Source organism: Tachysurus fulvidraco, chromosome 20 (assembly GCF_022655615.1).
Source record: "Tachysurus fulvidraco isolate hzauxx_2018 chromosome 20, HZAU_PFXX_2.0, whole genome shotgun sequence".
NCBI lineage: Eukaryota > Metazoa > Chordata > Actinopteri > Siluriformes > Bagridae > Tachysurus > Tachysurus fulvidraco.
In genome coordinates, this window is record NC_062537.1 from 1,396,597 (window position 1) to 1,414,718 (window position 18,122).

At 38.3% G+C, this 18,122-nt stretch overlaps 2 protein-coding genes across 2 annotated transcripts in view; both read right to left on the bottom strand.

Moving 5' to 3' along the window:
- LOC113650345 overlaps positions 1-18,122 on the bottom strand; it is a 243,721-nt gene that overhangs the window by 170,472 nt on the left and 55,127 nt on the right. The gene's annotated exons all lie outside the window — the stretch shown is intronic.
- Positions 7,860-16,053, bottom strand: LOC125139758. The gene is made up of 3 exons (XM_047805085.1): positions 13,547-16,053; positions 8,693-11,131; positions 7,860-7,886 (listed from the first exon to the last, which is right to left on the bottom strand). The coding sequence occupies exons 1-3, from the start codon at positions 15,944-15,946 to the stop codon at positions 7,860-7,862; spliced, it is 4,866 nt and encodes a 1,621-aa protein (XP_047661041.1). The 5' UTR covers positions 15,947-16,053.

Sequence of the window (18,122 nt, forward strand, 5' to 3'; positions counted from 1 at the left end):
GCTGAATCTATCTACTTTTAACTGAGGAGAAGGATTGACCGGCATTCCTTCTCAACACTGTATTAACAGAACTAAGGCAACAGGACAAAGCAGAGATGTTCAGTCAAATAAAATGCGAATAATTATGTGTTCTACGCTGAATAAAGCTTTTCATCGTTTAATTCATTTTTATTTTCAATTTAGAATAGATTATATGACAAGGCAAGTCATGCAAGTGAAAATCCATAAAAAAACAAGAACAAAAAATAACTACATTACTAAAACAACTGTGAATAAGGGTCAGTGAACAGAACTCCAACAGCTTGAGGATATATTTAATAATCCTAGGGAAGAGAAGCCAGTTTGAAACTGAACCCAATACTCAATAAGTGAATATCAAACCATAATAAAGTCCTTAATGATAAGTTCTTTATGGTATTACACCATTAGCATGATGAATCATGGCAAACTTAACAAACAATCTCATGGAGAATCACAAACATTACTTATTCAGACACACGGTTACGTGGCCAACAATGTATACACATCATACAAATATTTACCACAGCAGTTTAACAAGCATCCACCATTATAGATATCACACAACATACTTTTCTTATCTCTGCCATGCTGCCTATTTGATTCTACCAGAAATTGCTAAGCAACCTAACAACTGAAGGACAGAAAATGCAGCATTGTGTGACATGGAGCAATCGATGTCCACTCAAATGGCCCTCTGTATATTATAATGCTGATGATCACTTTAATTTTACAGCCAAAGGATCTTGATCATTGCTGAGCACAAAACAGTAAACACACAATCTCTGAGAACCAGTTTTCATGGTACAGAATAACATTTTGCTGTGTTGATTTTAGAGTAAACAGGATTTCAATGTCAATTTAGTATTGGCACATAAACATAAAAGCTAAGTCCAATTTATAACACACATACAGCACACACAATGCCTAGAGTTAAATATAATCAAGACTGGAAGTCTCCTTTTCCGCAAAAATGGGGAGGAAAGTGGGGAGTGTTGTATTATACAAAGGTTTTCTTTGAAAGAACAAAATCCATGTCAGTTTTGAATGACTAATCTCACAACAATTGCATTTTGTTTTGCTATGAATATCATGAGCAAGCTATATACTTTTTCTTCGAGGTATGTTTGATAAAACAACTGGGTTCAAAAGTAATATTCAAGAGTTGATATTTTCATCTTGTGTTCTCAAGTGAAGGACAATATGCAATCAGTTATAAAACAACTGTGATTAAATAAGAAAGAGACGGTAGGAAAGAAAAAAATTTTTTTTTTCTTTCAACAGCTCCATTTTCTGTATTGTTAAGTGAAATTAAAATTGTAGCTAAAGCTTCATCTGGGCTTTTAACCAGTTCCACTGGAGGCAAGAATAATAATGATTTAGAAATATGAACATGGTGCAAATGCTACTGTATGTATTTTTTTTAATTGCAAAACAAATGGTTCAAAAACCAGAAGCGCACCAAACAACATTAAAAAAGCAGAGTGTTATCGCAATCTAAACACGTGTTGCCAAACCATCTGACATTACTAGATATAATGGACTAAGTTGAAACAGTTTTAAAGAGCATCCCATGGAATTATATAAAAATATTACCACTGAAAGGAAAGGCAAGAAATCTTACCTCATCTCCCTCTTCAGTATTATTAAGCGTAATCAAGCTTGCAGCTATAGTGTCATTTTGGCCCTTTATCAGAGTTCCACCTGCAGTAAGAGTGCTGTCATTGTAAGACGTGATGAACTTGAAGTCACTGGTACGTGATCCTGTCGTTAGATACGTGTCATAATTGTAAGAACTGCGGAGAGTTCCAGCTCCCTCCACCTCAGCATAGTTAGGAGGGAGATACGCGCTGGGAATGGTGACCGCTCCATCAAACAACAGTCTGGGCTTTCTCTTGTGGCAAAACCTCACAGCCACGATCAGAATAATGAAAGTCAGGAAGAAGGTGGACACTGAAACTAGCGCGATGATCAGATAAAAAGTCAGTTTGGAATTGTTCTCCTCATAAGTCATGTCTTTAAGTTCAGGAACTTCAGCAAGATTATCAGAAATAAGTAAATATACAGAACAGGTAGCAGAGAGAGGCGGCTGTCCGTTATCTTTCACAGAGATGACAAGGTTCTGTTTCATGCTGTCAGATTCAGTGATGTCCCTCTGAGCCCTGATCTCTCCACTATGGAGACCGATAGAGAAAAGTCCCGGATCGGTAGATTTGACTATCTGATACGACAGCCACGCGTTCTGTCCAGAGTCAGCATCCACAGCGATCACTTTGGAGACCAGAGAGCCAGAGAGAGCAGCTTTAGGGACCATCTCAGTCATTAAAGACTTTCCCTCTGGAGCAGGGTATAATATCTGTGGAGAGTTATCATTCTCATCTGATATGAACACACTCACAGTCACGTTGCTACTGAGTGGAGGAGAACCGTTGTCTCTGGCTACAACCTGGACTTTAAAGTTTCTGAACTTTTCGTAGTCAAATGACCTCACAGCCTGGATCACTCCTGTATCTGAGTTAATGGATAAAAATGAGGTCACTGGAAGAGCGTTTATCTCACTGGACACCAGAGAATACAGTACTGTACCGTTCTGCCTCCAGTCTGGGTCTCTTGCAGTAACAGAACTAATAGAGGTTCCTGGTTTGTTATTTTCCATTACATATGCAGTGTAGGATTGCTGTTCAAATACAGGAGGATTGTCGTTCACATCAGATACAGTTAAATGAATGGTTATAGATGTGGATAAAGGTGGAGATCCTCCATCAGTAGCAGTGATCGTTATATTATAATCTGATTCCTTCTCTCTGTCTAACAAGCTCGTGGTTACCAAAGAAAAGTAGTTTTTAATGGATGGGTTTAACCTGAAAGGAACATTTTCTTGAATGGAGCATCGGACTTTTCGATTATCTCCTGAATCATTATCCTGAATATTTATTATGGCTACTTCAGTTCCTGTCACTGAATTTTCAGGTATTGGATCATTCAGTGATTTAAGAATAATTCTTGGAGTGTTGTCATTTACATCACTGATGTCTATAATAATTTTGGCAGTGGAAGCTAAGCCGGGACCGTCTTTTGCCTGGACTCTCATTTCATATGACGTTTCCTCTTCATAATCAATATTTCCGTTTACTGTAATTTTACCAGTTACCTTATCAATAGAAAATAATTTTGAAGCTGTATCAGAGATTCGACTAAATTCATAACTGACTTCCCCGTTCACGCCCTCATCAGCGTCTGTAGCGCTCGCTGTAACTACTTCTGTACCCAACGCTGCGTTTTCAGCGAGAGTAACCTTATACACAGACTGACTAAAAACCGGGGTATTGTCATTAGCATCAAGCACATTGATGTGGATAACTGCAGTACCAGACCTCTGTGGTGAGCCTCCATCAGTCGCAGTAAATATTAAATCTATTTCCTTCGTCTGTTCACGATCCAGCTCTTTCTCCAAAACCAGTTCAGCGTATTTTCCTCCCTCCGAGTTTTCTTTAACCGATAAAACAAAGTGATTATTTCTTTCCAGCGAATATCCTTGAACCGTGTTTTGGCCTATATCCGAGTCGTGAGCTTCATCCAAAGGAAAACGTTCACCTTTCACAGCTGATTCCCGAATATCAAACGTTATCCGTTCATTAGGAAACCTCGGCGCGTTGTCGTTTATATCCTGAATCTGCAGTGAAATGCGATGCACATCAAGAGGATTTTCCAACACAAGCTCGTAATTAAGGATGCAAGAAATTTTCGAGCTACAAAGCTTCTCTCGATCTATTGTTTCCGCCACGACCAGATTCCCGCTATTCAGATTAATGTCGCAGTACCGTTTAGCGCTGCCTTCCGTCTCTATTCGAGCTTTACGAGCAGATAATCGTTTCACATCAAGTCCGAGATCCTTTGCTATATTTCCGATCACATATTGCTGCTTCGTTTCTTCCGGGAATGTGTAGCTCAAATCTCCACGAACAGCGCGAATAAATATCCAAAAGTAAATCACAAGAAGCAATAAAGATAACGATGATATCATCTTTTCCATTCTTTACTGTGCCGAATATCTTTAGGGGTGACGAGGCTTGTGATATGTAATGATAACTATCATTAATTATTTTTATACTATAGGCTGAACAACCTTCTGTTGCAATCCTTCTCGACGTTATGGGATGGTGCAAGATAAGAATATGGGTGTAGAGCTCCGATTGTTAGTCTGTTGTTAAACAGCGACCCTTTGGGGATTTTTATTGTTATGGCAGGTTAAAGTTTTGTATTGATGCTCTCTTTCTACTTCAAGAAAACAGTTTCATCTGAAATGATAATTGCTAAGAGAAATAAATCGTCACAGCAGGTGTATCTGAAAAGCAAACAAAGACATATGTGTATATTTATTTAGATTACTGTACCTGAAATACACACTTTCATTAACTGTTTAGTGTTTTAATTTTTCTCTCTTTATTTACTAACACAATGCTGCTAAAATGTTAGAAACACACCAAGGTCACAACCGTCATCCAATTTCTTCAGTATGACAAGTGTACTCACAGTAAATTTAGAAAATCAAAATCTCATAAATACAGTCTATGTTGTAGTAAATCAAATTATGCCGCCTTACACCTGATTATTGGCAGTAATTTGGTGAAATCCAGACAACCAATAATACGACCCTTTACTCCACTGGTCTGACAATGAGGAAACTCCCATACTCCTTTTCCAATCATGAACAAGACTTAAAGTTTCGTCATCTATACCAGCAAACTAATCAAACAGACTGAAGTCATCATGTGAATCATCACACCAAGTTTAGCGGTCCAGAAAAACGGAAAGGAGAAATCTTGAACCAAAATTTAAGAAAAATATCAGTATCACTGAAAAACCATGAGAACACACTCATAAACCACAACAACCACCTCGACATATAGATATACCCTGCACTAATTAGGGAACTTAAATATATATATGAAACAGTAATATGGTAGAATGTTGGAAAGCTAATTCATTTAAAAGAATCAATAACAAACTTCATGCATAGTATGTGAGCAAACTTACATACATTTTTAACATAGAGCTCATGAGGATAATATAAACGTATTTCAAATCAGCCATATTTACCAAAAACATAAAGAATAAACTTTTGATCAAATGATTCCATCACAATAAAAAAACAATAATGTAATGACCCGCTTATGCAACACATTGACAGTTTATTACCATGAAGAGAAATCGTAAAATAGTCATTAGATCCAAAAACAAAAAGGAAAAGCAGCGATATGTGGTTTCTAAGATCCAGAGCTAAGAATGGAAAAAATATTTAACATGAAAGAATTTTTGATAGCACTTTTCTTACCTCATCTGCATCAATAGTATTGTTAAGTGTAATCAGACTCGCACCTAAAGCTTCATCTTGGACCTTCCTCAGAGTTCCACCTGCAGCAAGAGTGCTGTCATTGTAAGACGTGATGAACTTGAAGTCACTGGTACGTGATCCTGTCGTTAGATACGTGTCATAATTGTAAGAACTGCGGAGAGTTCCAGCTCCCTCCACCTCTGCATAGTTAGGAGGGAGATACGCACTGGGAATGGTGACCGCTCCATCAAACAACAGTCTGGGCTTTCTCCTGTGGCAAAACCTCACAGCCACGATCAGAATAATGAAAGTCAGGAAGAAGGTGGACACGGAAACTAGCGCGATGATCAGATAAAAAGTCAGTTTGGAATTGTTCTCCTCATAAGTCATGTCTTTAAGTTCAGGAACTTCAGCAAGATTATCAGAAATAAGTAAATACACAGAACAGGTAGCAGAGAGAGGCGGCTGTCCGTTATCTTTCACAGAGATGACAAGGTTCTGTTTCATGCTGTCAGATTCAGTGATGTCCCTCTGAGCCCTGATCTCTCCACTATGGAGACCGATAGTGAAAAGTCCCGGATCGGTAGATTTGACTATCTGATACGACAGCCACGCGTTCTGTCCAGAGTCAGCATCCACAGCGATCACTTTGGAGACCAGAGAGCCAGAGAGAGCAGCTTTAGGGACCATCTCAGTCATTAAAGACTTTCCCTCTGGAGCAGGGTATAATATCTGTGGAGAGTTATCATTCTCATCTGATATGAATACACTCACAGTCACGTTGCTGCTGAGTGGAGGAGAACCGTTGTCTCTGGCTACAACCTGGACTTTAAAGTTTCTGAACTTTTCATAGTCAAATGACCTCACAGCCTGGATAACTCCTGTGTCTGAGTTAATGGATAAAAATGAGGTCACTGGAAGAGCGTTTATCTCACTGGACACCAGAGAATACAGTACTGTACCGTTCTGCCTCCAGTCTGGGTCTCTTGCAGTAACAGAACTAATAGAAGTTCCTGGTTTGTTATTTTCCATTACATATGCAGTGTAGGATTGCTGTTCAAATACAGGAGGATTGTCGTTCACATCAGATACAGTTAAATGAATGGTTATAGACTTGGATAAAGGTGGAGATCCTCCATCAGTAGCAGTGATTGTTATATTATAATCTGGTTCTTTCTCTCTGTCTAACAAGCTCGTGGTTACCAACGAAAAGTAGTTTTTAATGGATGGGTTTAATTTCAAAGGAACATTTTCTTGAATGGAGCATCGGACTTTTCGATTATCTCCTGAATCTTTATCCTGAACATTAATAATGGCCACTTCAGTTCCTTCAATACTATTTTCAGGTATTGGATCATTCAGTGATTTAAGAATAATTCTTGGAGCGTTGTCATTTACATCACTGATGTCTATAATTATTTTGGCCGTAGATGCTAGACCAGGACCATCATTAGCTTGGACTCTCAATTCATATGACGTTTCCTCTTCATAATCAATATTTCCGTTTACTGTAATTTGACCAGTAAACTTATTAATAGAAAATAATTTTGCTGCTTTGTCAGAGATTCGACTAAATTCATAACTGACTTCCCCGTTCACGCCCTCATCAGCGTCTGTAGCGCTCACTGTAACTACTTCTGCACCCAACGCTGCGTTTTCAGCGAGAGTAACCTTATACACAGACTGACTAAAAACCGGGGTATTGTCATTAGCATCAAGCACATTGATGTGGATAACTGCAGTACCAGACCTCTGTGGTGAGCCTCCATCAGTCGCAGTAAATATTAAATCTATTTCCTTCGTCTGTTCACGATCCAGCTCTTTCTCCAAAACCAGTTCAGCGTATTTTCCTCCCTCCGCGTTTTCTTTAACCGATAAAACAAAATGATTATTTCTTTCCAGCGAATATCCTTGAACCGTATTTTGGCCTATATCAGAGTCGTGAGCTTCATTTAAAGGAAAACGTTCACCTTTATCAGCTGATTCCTGAATATCAAACGTTATCCGACTTTTGGGAAATTTCGGTGCGTGGTCGTTTATATCCTGAATCTGCAGTGAAATGCGATGCACCTCTAGAGGATTTTCCAACACAAGCTCGTAATTAAGGATGCAAGAAATTTTCGAGCCGCAAAGCTCCTCTCGGTCTATTGTTTCAGCCACGATCAGATTCCCACTATTCAGATTAATGTCGCAGTACCGTTTCGCGCTGCCTTCCGTTTCTATTCGAGCTTTACGAGCAGACAATCGTTTCACATCAAGTCCGAGATCCTTTGCTATATTTCCGATCACATATTGCTGCTTCGTTTCTTCCGGTAATGTGTAGCTCAAATCTCCACGAACAGCGCGAATCAAAACCCAAATACAAGCCAAAATACATGGTGTCGAAAACGAAAAGATTTTCTGTTCCATTCTGTAACGTCCACAATATTTATATCCATGCACAACCGTGTACTATATGTTAATTTAAAATAGGACTAAATGTAGATAATCACGACAACCTTCTGCATCAATGCTTCTCAGTATCAGGAGAAGGCTGGAACATATCATGAAAAGGGTGGAGAGCTTTAATAATTTTGTCCGTTGGTAAAGAGCGACCCTCTGAGTATAATTCGACAACTACAGTTGAATGCTTCCTTTTACAAATCCGAAATATTTTATGAATTGTAACATTTTTCCACCGATCACAACTTTCTGATAGTTAACAACCTAACTGATTAAACAAATAAATATATAGTAATGGGATACTTTGGGGAGAAAAACTAATTACCTTCATTAAATTATGCTACATAAGTTAAAGGAATAAAATAAATAAGAATGTAAAGTAATAATATTAATAATAAAATCAATAATAATAATAATAATAATAATAATAATAATAATAATAATAATGCAATGAAATAAAAAAAACTCTGGCTTGTAACACAATGCTGAAGTTTTTTCCAAATCTCGAAAGTGAACAAGGATAAAATATTTCTTAATCCACTGCAAGGCCAAACATTTAGTCACAACTCTGAGCCATTAAAGCATTATTATTTAAAAGATTATGCTTTCTAATGTAATGATGTCAGCTATATCATTTAATATTCTCCAGGTAAAGACATTAATTGTAGCAATGGCATGAAAATAACATTTAAATTGAAACAGTTTCCCTACAGAAACAATTTCACTGTGTGCCAATAACAAGGTATATGTTAAATGAAAAAGAGCAGAACTGTTCATACTGTTACCCAGAATTCACCACCCACATGGAGATGGAAGATACTGTAGGACCACAGGTATTTAATGTAGGCCTATTTGTAAATGAAATTACTTGAATACTATGTGACATATTTGTCTTACCTCTGGTGCATTCTCTGTGTTGAGTATAATCAGACTCGCATCTAAAACCTCATCTTGGCACTTCTTTAGAGTTTCAAAAGCAGTAAGAGTGCTGTCATTGTAAGACGTGATGAACTTGAAGTCACTGGTACGTGATCCTGTCGTTAGATACGTGTCATAATTGTAAGAACTGCGGAGAGTTCCAGCTCCCTCCACCTCAGCATAGTTAGGAGGGAGATACGCGCTGGGAATGGCGACTGCTCCATCAAACAACAGTCTGGGCTTTCTCCTGTGGCAAAACCTCACAGCCAGGATCAGAATAATGAAAGTCAGGAAGAAGGTGGACACGGAAACTAGCGCGATGATCAGATAAAAAGTCAGTTTGGAATTGTTCTCCTCATAAGTCATGTCTTTAAGTTCAGGAACTTCAGCAAGATTATCAGAAATAAGTAAATACACAGAACAGGTAGCAGAGAGAGGCGGCTGTCCGTTATCTTTCACCGAGATGACAAGGTTCTGTTTCATGCTGTCAGATTCAGTGATGTCCCTCTGAGCCCTGATCTCTCCACTATGGAGACCGATAGTGAAAAGTCCCGGATCGGTAGATTTGACTATCTGATACGACAGCCACGCGTTTTGTCCAGAGTCAGCATCCACAGCGATCACTTTGGAGACCAGAGAGCCAGAGAGAGCAGCTTTAGGGACCATCTCAGTCATTAAAGACTTTCCCTCTGGAGCAGGGTATAATATCTGTGGAGAGTTATCATTCTCATCTGATATGAACACACTCACAGTCACGTTGCTGCTGAGTGGAGGAGAACCGTTGTCTCTGGCTACAACCTGGACTTTAAAGTTTCTGAACTTTTCGTAGTCAAAAGACCTCACAGCCTGGATCACTCCTGTATCTGAGTTAATGGATAAAAATGTGGTCACTGGAAGAGAGTTTATCTCACTGGACACCAGAGAATACAGTACTGTACCGTTCTGCCTCCAGTCTGGGTCTCTTGCAGTAACAGAACTAATAGAGGTTCCTGGTTTGTTATTTTCCATTACATATGCAGTGTAGGATTGCTGTTCAAATACAGGAGGATTGTCGTTCACATCAGATACAGTTAAATGAATGGTTATAGATGTGGATAAAGGTGGAGATCCTCCATCAGTAGCAGTGATTGTTATATTATAATCTGGTTCTTTCTCTCTGTCCAAGGTGCTAGTTGTTAACAATGTAAAATAATTCTTTATAGATTTTTTTAATTCAAAAGGAACATTTTTCTGAATTGAACAACGGATCTCTCGATTTTCTCCTGAATCTTTATCCTGAACATTAATTATGGCTACCTCAGTGCCTTCAATAATATTTTCAGATACAGGATTGTTGAGAGATTTAACAGAAATTTTAGGAGCATTATCATTGACATCATTAATTTCTATAATAACACTTGCAGTCGATGCTAAACCAGATCCATCTTTGGCTTGAACTCTTAATTCATAATACTTTTCCTCTTCATAGTCGATGTCTCCAGCTACTTTAATTTTTCCAGTGAGTTTATCAATAGTAAATAATTGTGCTGCGTTATCACCAATCCGACTGAATTCATATGTGACTGCACCGTTTGCTCCTTCATCTGCATCTTCTGCGCTCACTGTAACGACTTCTGTTCCTATCGGTGCGTTTTCAGCTAAAACCACTTTATATACAGGCTGACTGAACACCGGAACATTATCATTAGCATCTAGCACAGTGATGTGTATAACAGCAGTCCCTGATCTCGGAGGAATCCCGCCATCCACTGCGGTAAGAATCAAGTCAATATCCTTCTGTTGTTCGCGATCAAGCTCTTTATCCAGAACAAGCTCCGCGTATTTTCCCTTCTCGGTGTTTCCATTCACAGACAAAACAAAATGGTCGTTCTTCTGGAGCGAATAGTCATTTACGCCGTTTTCCCCGATGTCAGAATCGTGAGCTTCATCCAAACGGAAGCGCTGCCCTTTAACAGCGGACTCGTGAATTTCAAAGCTAATACGTTCATTAATAAATTTTGGCGCGTTGTCATTAATATCCTGAATATTCAGAGAAAGACGATGTAGTTCTAGCGGATTTTCTAAAACGAGTTCATAATTCAGGATGCAGTTTAATCTCGACCCACAAAGCTTTTCCCGGTCTATTGTCTCTGAGACGATCAAATCTCCTGTATTTAAATTAACATCCACATACCGCTTGCTGCTATCCTCTGTTTCAACTCGGGCTTTTCGTGCTGATAATTTTAACGCATCCAGATCGAGATCCTTTGCTACGTTTCCAATAACATACCGATGTTTCATTTCCTCCTGCACTGTGTAGCTCAGATCTCCAGCGACGGTGCTCTGGTTGAAGAAGAGAGCTAAGAACAATACGAATATAACCCAGGTAATGGGTCTAGACTTCATATCTTTATGGTTAGATGGCTTCATCACGACATATAGTTATTCAAAAAGCTCAAAATATTATCAGATCAATTAGAGATTCGATTGCTGAAGATTATTTCTAAGCATGCATCTACTGCTGAAGGCTGATGTGTCTCGCCTCCAAACAGCGTTCAGATTACATATTTAAAAGACGGGCGGTGACGACTTTAGTATATCTCCGGCAGGTAAAGAGCGACACTCTGAGCATCTTGATATTATTGCAGTTTTGTGACTCTCATGATCTGACTCTAGCTACACATGAAGTGTGTTGAGATACGAAAAAAAAAACTGAAAGTGTATAGGTGCAATGTTTCCAATGTTTTAAAAGGTAGACACACAATCCGCTACAAAGAGCTGTCCAAACCCTGGTTCTGAACACAGCCCAGTGCCAATTATGAACAAGTACTGTTGCTTTTCACAAAAAGGAAATCTATTTCAAGAAATATTGTAGAGAACCAGAGATAACCAGCAAAACACGAACAATGTTACTCCCATAAAATAATAAATGCATTAGGAATATGGCCCTTGAATTTTAATTAGTTATAGTCATTGTAACCAGAACAGTTTCCAGTAGCAGGAAACATGTAGATATATTAAAACAAAGCTTGGGAAGGTTTCCCAAGCCAGATGAGCATGGATGTTTAGTCAAATATGACAATACTTTAGTTAATTAACCAAATAACTATATTTAACATTTGTTAAAAAGCAGCACAAGAATGATCTATTTTTGTAAGTGAACAAGAATGCTTTTAAAAACACACAAAAACACACGCACAAGCATGCACACATATGCACACACACACACACACACACACACACACACACACACACACACACACACACACACACACACACACACACACATATGAGAGAGAGAGAGAGAGAGAGAGAGAGAGAGAGAGAGAGAGAGAGAGAGAGAGAGAGAGAGAATTATATAGAATTTCATAAAGATATCAATAATAACAATCATTCAAAGAAACCAATAAACGATGGAAAGACACCAACTTCATATCCCTCATATCCTTCTCCTGTGTTAATAAGAGATATTCAGTTTGTGGCTAAAGTGTCATTTTTGCCCTTTATCAGATTTCCACCAGCAGTAAGGGTGCTGTCATTGAAAGATGTGATGAACTTGAAGTCACTGGTATGTGATCCTGTCATTAGATACGTGTCATAAGAACTGTGGAGAGTTTTCAAAACCTAAGTTATTCAGCGAAACATTTCATTTCACACATGATGTAAATTACGAAATTATTTCTCCTTTTTTTTCTGTGCTCTCTGACTATAAGTGGGGTATTTGGATTGACTCCAAATCTCATGATAACACAAAGGTGAAAAAAATTCAAACAACTGCATCAATACCAGATTATTCAAAGGAAGATTAGTGGTATAAAATGTTCCCTAACGAAGCATCAGCACTGTCGATTTTAAACCAGTTTACTTTTACTAACCTGACCATACGTGAAACAACCCGAAAAAAATCTATACATAGTTATTCTGTGTGCACTGAGAAGAGGAATATATTTGTCATACAACAGCAGGCACGAGTTCCAAAGCACGAACCCGATAATAAACAAAATAAAAAAGCTTACAAACAACATCAATAATCGAGACGTTCACAAAATCACACTTAAGTTGCTTTGCAACATTCTGTACCACAGATGTTTTGCTTATTCAGTTCTGCAGATGGAACGAACACCAATCTGGATAGAGGACATAGAGAATATACATAGATGCAGCTACACTATATTTAAATGTATATAATTTACACACTTTTCCTTCCTAATTATTTTTATGCTTAATGTACTCAGACATTCCACTAATGTTGTCAATTCTCAGTGAGTGACAGCAGAAGCAATCTGTATTATTTATTATTTATTGTTATTATTACAAAACAGCAGTAGCAAATAGAGAACTTTCTTCCACAGCAGATTACACACTTTATATTCCGTCAACTAATCAAATAGCACAATAAAGCAGTTTGTCTATGTTGACAGAAGATTGCATTCCTGTATTTTCCACTCATCTATACAAAGCTGCTCTTGTCGCTGTCTACCAGAGTGTGGTGCTGAAACAGTAAAACAGAACTCACCATACTAACTACTTGAAGAGGTGGACTAAGTAGTATACAAGTCAAGATAAGGTTTTTATTAAGAGCAGAAGAGAATAAATTTTTCATTACATATGCTAATTTTCATTAGATATGCAGTGTAGGATGGTAGAGCAAAGTTTGCTATTAAGCTGATAGGTAAGATAGATTTGTATTCTCTTTTGATCTTTCATCTTTCAGAATGATGGTTCAGGCCAAAGAAGAAAATAAAAACCAAACAAAAAAAAAAAAAGAAAAAAGGCAGAAAAATGTAGACTTTCCATTCTGAATTTTTAATTTTAATATCTAAAACGTAAATAATTTTATATTATTCGTCTTACCTCAACTAGTTCTTCAACATCAAAAAGATTGCTTGTATTTGCAACATCTGGGCTCTTCTTCAGAGTTCCGCCAGCAGCAAGAGTGCTGTCATTGTAAGACGTGATGAACTTGAAGTCACTGGTACGTGATCCTGTCGTTAGATACGTGTCATAATTGTAAGAACTGTGGAGAGTTCCAGCTCCCTCCACCTCTGCATAGTTGGGAGGGAGATACGCACTGGGAATGGCGACCGCTCCATCAAACAACAGTCTGGGCTTTCTCCTGTGGCAAAACCTCACAGCCACGATCAGAATAATGAAAGTCAGGAAGAAGGTGGACACGGAAACTAGCGCGATGATCAGATAAAAAGTCAGTTTGGAATTGTTCTCCTCATAAGTCATGTCTTTAAGTTCAGGAACTTCAGCAAGATTATCAGAAATAAGTAAATACACAGAACAGGTAGCAGAGAGAGGCGGCTGTCCGTTATCTTTCACAGAGATGACAAGGTTCTGTTTCATGCTGTCAGATTCAGTGATGTCCCTCTGAGCCCTGATCTCTCCACTATGGAGACCGATAGTGAAAAGTCCCGGATCGGTAGATTTGACTATCTGATACGACAGCCACGCGTTCTGTCCAGAGTCAGCATCCACAGCGATCACTTTGGAGACCAGAGAGCCAGAGAGAGCAGCTTTAGGGACCATCTCAGTCATTAAAGACTTTCCCTCTGGAGCAGGGTATAATATCTGTGGAGAGTTATCATTCTCATCTGATATGAACACACTCACAGTCACGTTGCTGCTGAGTGGAGGAGAACCGTTGTCTCTGGCTACAACCTCGACTTTAAAGTTTCTGAACTTTTCATAGTCAAATGACCTCACAGCCTGGATCACTCCTGTATCTGAGTTAATGGATAAAAATGAGGTCACTGGAAGAGAGTTTATCTCACTGGACACCAGAGAATACAGTACTGTACCGTTCTGCCTCCAGTCTGGGTCTCTTGCTGTAACAGAACTAATAGAAGTTCCTGGTTTGTTATTTTCCATTACATATGCAGTGTAGGATTGCTGTTCAAATACAGGAGGATTGTCGTTCACATCAGATACAGTTAAATGAATGGTTATAGATGTGGATAAAGGTGGAGATCCTCCATCAGTAGCAGTGATTGTTATATTATAATCTGGTTCTTTCTCTCTGTCTAACAAGCTCGTGGTTACCAAAGAAAAGTAGTTTTTAATGGATGGGTTTAATTTCAAAGGAACATTTTCTTGAATGGAGCATCGGACTTTTCGATTATCTCCTGAATCATTATCCTGAACATTAATAATGGCCACTTCAGTTCCTTCAATACTATTTTCAGGTATTGGATCATTCAGTGATTTAAGAATAATTCTTGGAGCGTTGTCATTTACATCACTGATGTCTATAATTATTTTGGCATTAGATGCTAGACCAGGACCATCATTAGCTTGGACTCTCATTTCATATGACGTTTCCTCTTCATAATCAATATTTCCGTTTACTGTAATTTTACCAGTAAACTTATTAATAGAAAATAATTTTGCTGCTTTGCCAGAGATTCGACTAAATTCATAACTGACTTCCCCGTTCACGCCCTCATCAGCATCTGTAGCGCTCATTGTAACTACTTCAGCACCCAACGCTGCGTTTTCAGCGAGAGTAACCTTATACACAGACTGACTAAAAACCGGGGTATTGTCATTAGCATCAAGCACATTGATGTGGATAACTGCAGTACCAGACCTCTGTGGTGAGCCTCCATCAGTCGCAGTAAATATTAAATCTATTTCCTTCGTCTGTTCACGATCCAGCTCTTTCTCCAAAACCAGTTCAGCGTATTTTCCTCCTTCCGCGTTTTCTTTAACCGATAAAACAAAATGATTATTTCTTTCCAGCGAATATCCTTGAACCGTGTTTTGGCCTATATCAGAGTCGTGAGCTTCGTTTAAAGGAAAACGTTCTCCTTTATCAGCCGATTCCCGGATATCAAACGTTATCCGACTTTTGGGAAATTTCGGTGCGTTGTCGTTTATATCCTGAATCTGCAGTGAAATGCGATGCACATCTAGAGGATTTTCCAACACAACCTCGTAATTAAGGATGCAAGAAATTTTCGAGCCACAAAGCTCCTCTCGGTCTATTGTTTCGGCCACGATTAGATTCCCACTATTCAGATTAATGTCGCAGTACCGTTTAGCGCTGCCTTCCGTCTCTATTCGAGCTTTACGAGCAGATAATCGTTTCACATCAAGTCCGAGATCCTTTGCTATATTTCCGATCACATATTGCGGCTTCGTTTCCTCCGGGAATGTGTAGCTCAAATCTCCACGAACAGCGCGAATCAAAACACAAATACAAGCCAAAATACAAGGTGTCGGAAACGAAAAGATTTTCTGTTCCATTCTGTAACGTCCACAATATTTATATTAATGAATGGAGCCTTCTTATTCAGGTATTTTGCAATAAAATATATAAGGTAAAGACAACCATCCACACGAATGAGCCTCAGTGTTCGGAAGAAGGAGGAATATATTATGAAAAAAGGGTGGAAAGCTTTAATGATTTCAGTGCGCTGGTAAAGAGCGACCCTCTGAGTATATTTAGAAAACTACAATGTAGTGTATTTATTGCAAATCCAAAATATCTCACAACTAATAGCATAATGACTTCTAGCTTGCAACATTCGGTTGTTTAAACGAATAAATAATGAAAAAAGTTATTAAATTACTTAAACGATTAATGAATAAATAAATAAATAAATCTTGGCATCTATTAATTAATAGGAAAGTATCTGTTGTAATATATGCAATTATAAGTAAATATGAGTATAAACCAGTAAATTAATATTAACCAAAAAAAAAAATCTGATAATTCACTTCTTATTATTCATTAAATCTTAAGCTACTGCCATGTGAGAGGTTTTGATTTTTGTTACAAATATTTTACACATGAGAGTGTGTGTGCCCTGCGATGGGTTGGCACTCCGTCCAGGGTGTATACTGCCTTTATGCCCATTGACGCCTGAGACAGGCACAGGCTCCCCGTGAGCCGAGGTAGTTTGGATAAGCGATAGCAAATGAATGAAAGAATGAATGAATGAATATGTTACACAACATTGACATTAAAAGAAGTTAGCTTCAAATGTTTTTTGGCAAGAACTGTAAATACAATATAATTTCAATTCTAAGAACAAGAACACAAGTTACATGTTAAAAGGAAAAATCCGGAAGGTCTTAGAGTCAATAGAAAATCCACATACTCATGTAAATAGAGCTTATTAAGTATAGTTAGGTAGAGATGAAGGGTATTGTATTGGGTGTATATGTAATATCTCATTTTCATGGGGAAGCATTTCTTGCCTCATGTGCATCCTCGATTGTGTTAAGTGTAATCAGACTCGCACCTAAAGCCTCATCATGGACCTTCTTCAGAGTTCCACTAGCAGAAGGAGTGCTGTCATTGTAAGAACTGATGAACTGGAAGTCACTGGTACGTGATCCTGTCGTTAGATACATGTCATAATTGTAAGAACTGCAGAGAGTTCCAGCTCCCTCCACCTCTGCAAAGATAGGATGGAGATATGCACTGGGAATGGCAACTGCTCCATTAAATAACAGTCTGGGCATTTCGTAGTCAAATGATCTCACAACCTGGATCACTCCTGTATCTGAGTTAATGGATAAAAATGTGGTCACTGGAGGAGCGTTTATCTCACTGGACATGAGAGAATACAGGACTGTACTGTTCTGCCTCCAGTCTGGGTCTCTTGCAGTAACAGAACTAATAGAAGTTCCTGGTTTGTTATTTTCCATTACATATGCAGTGTAGGATTGCTGTTCAAATACAGGAGGATTGACATTCACATCAGATACAGTTAAAGATACAGTACAGTCAACTCGGTCTTGTTCTGCTGATAATTTTAACGCATCCAATCCGAGATCCTTTGCTACTTTTCAAATAACTTACAGATGTTTGATTTCCATCTGCACTGTATAGCTCTGATCTCCACAGACAGTGCACTGGTTGCAGAAGAGAGCTAAGAACCATACTAATATAAGCCAGGAAATTGGTCTAGGCTTCATATCTTTATTGTTTGAGGGCTTCATCACGACTTATAGTTATTCAAAAAAGTCAAAATATTACAAATTCAAATAGAGACTCGATTCCTGGAGATTATTTCTAAGCATGCATCTACTGCTGAAGGGTCTCGCCTCCAGACAGAGTTCATTACATATTTAAATGAAGGGCAGTGATGGCTTTAGTATTTCTCCCACATTTAAAGAGCGACAATCTGAGCATCTTGATATTATTGCAGTTTTGTGACTCTCATGATCTGAAGTGTGTTGAGATACAAAAAAAAAGCTGAAAGTGTATGGGTGCAATGTTTCCAACGTTTTAAAAGGTAGACACACAATCCGCGAAAGAGCTGTCCAAAGCACTGGTTCTGAACACAGCCCAGTGCCAGTTATGAACAAGTACCCTTGCTTTTCACAAAAAGGAAATCTAATTCAAGAAATATTGTAGTGAACCAGAGATAACCATCAAAACATGAACAATGTTACTCCCATAAAATAATAA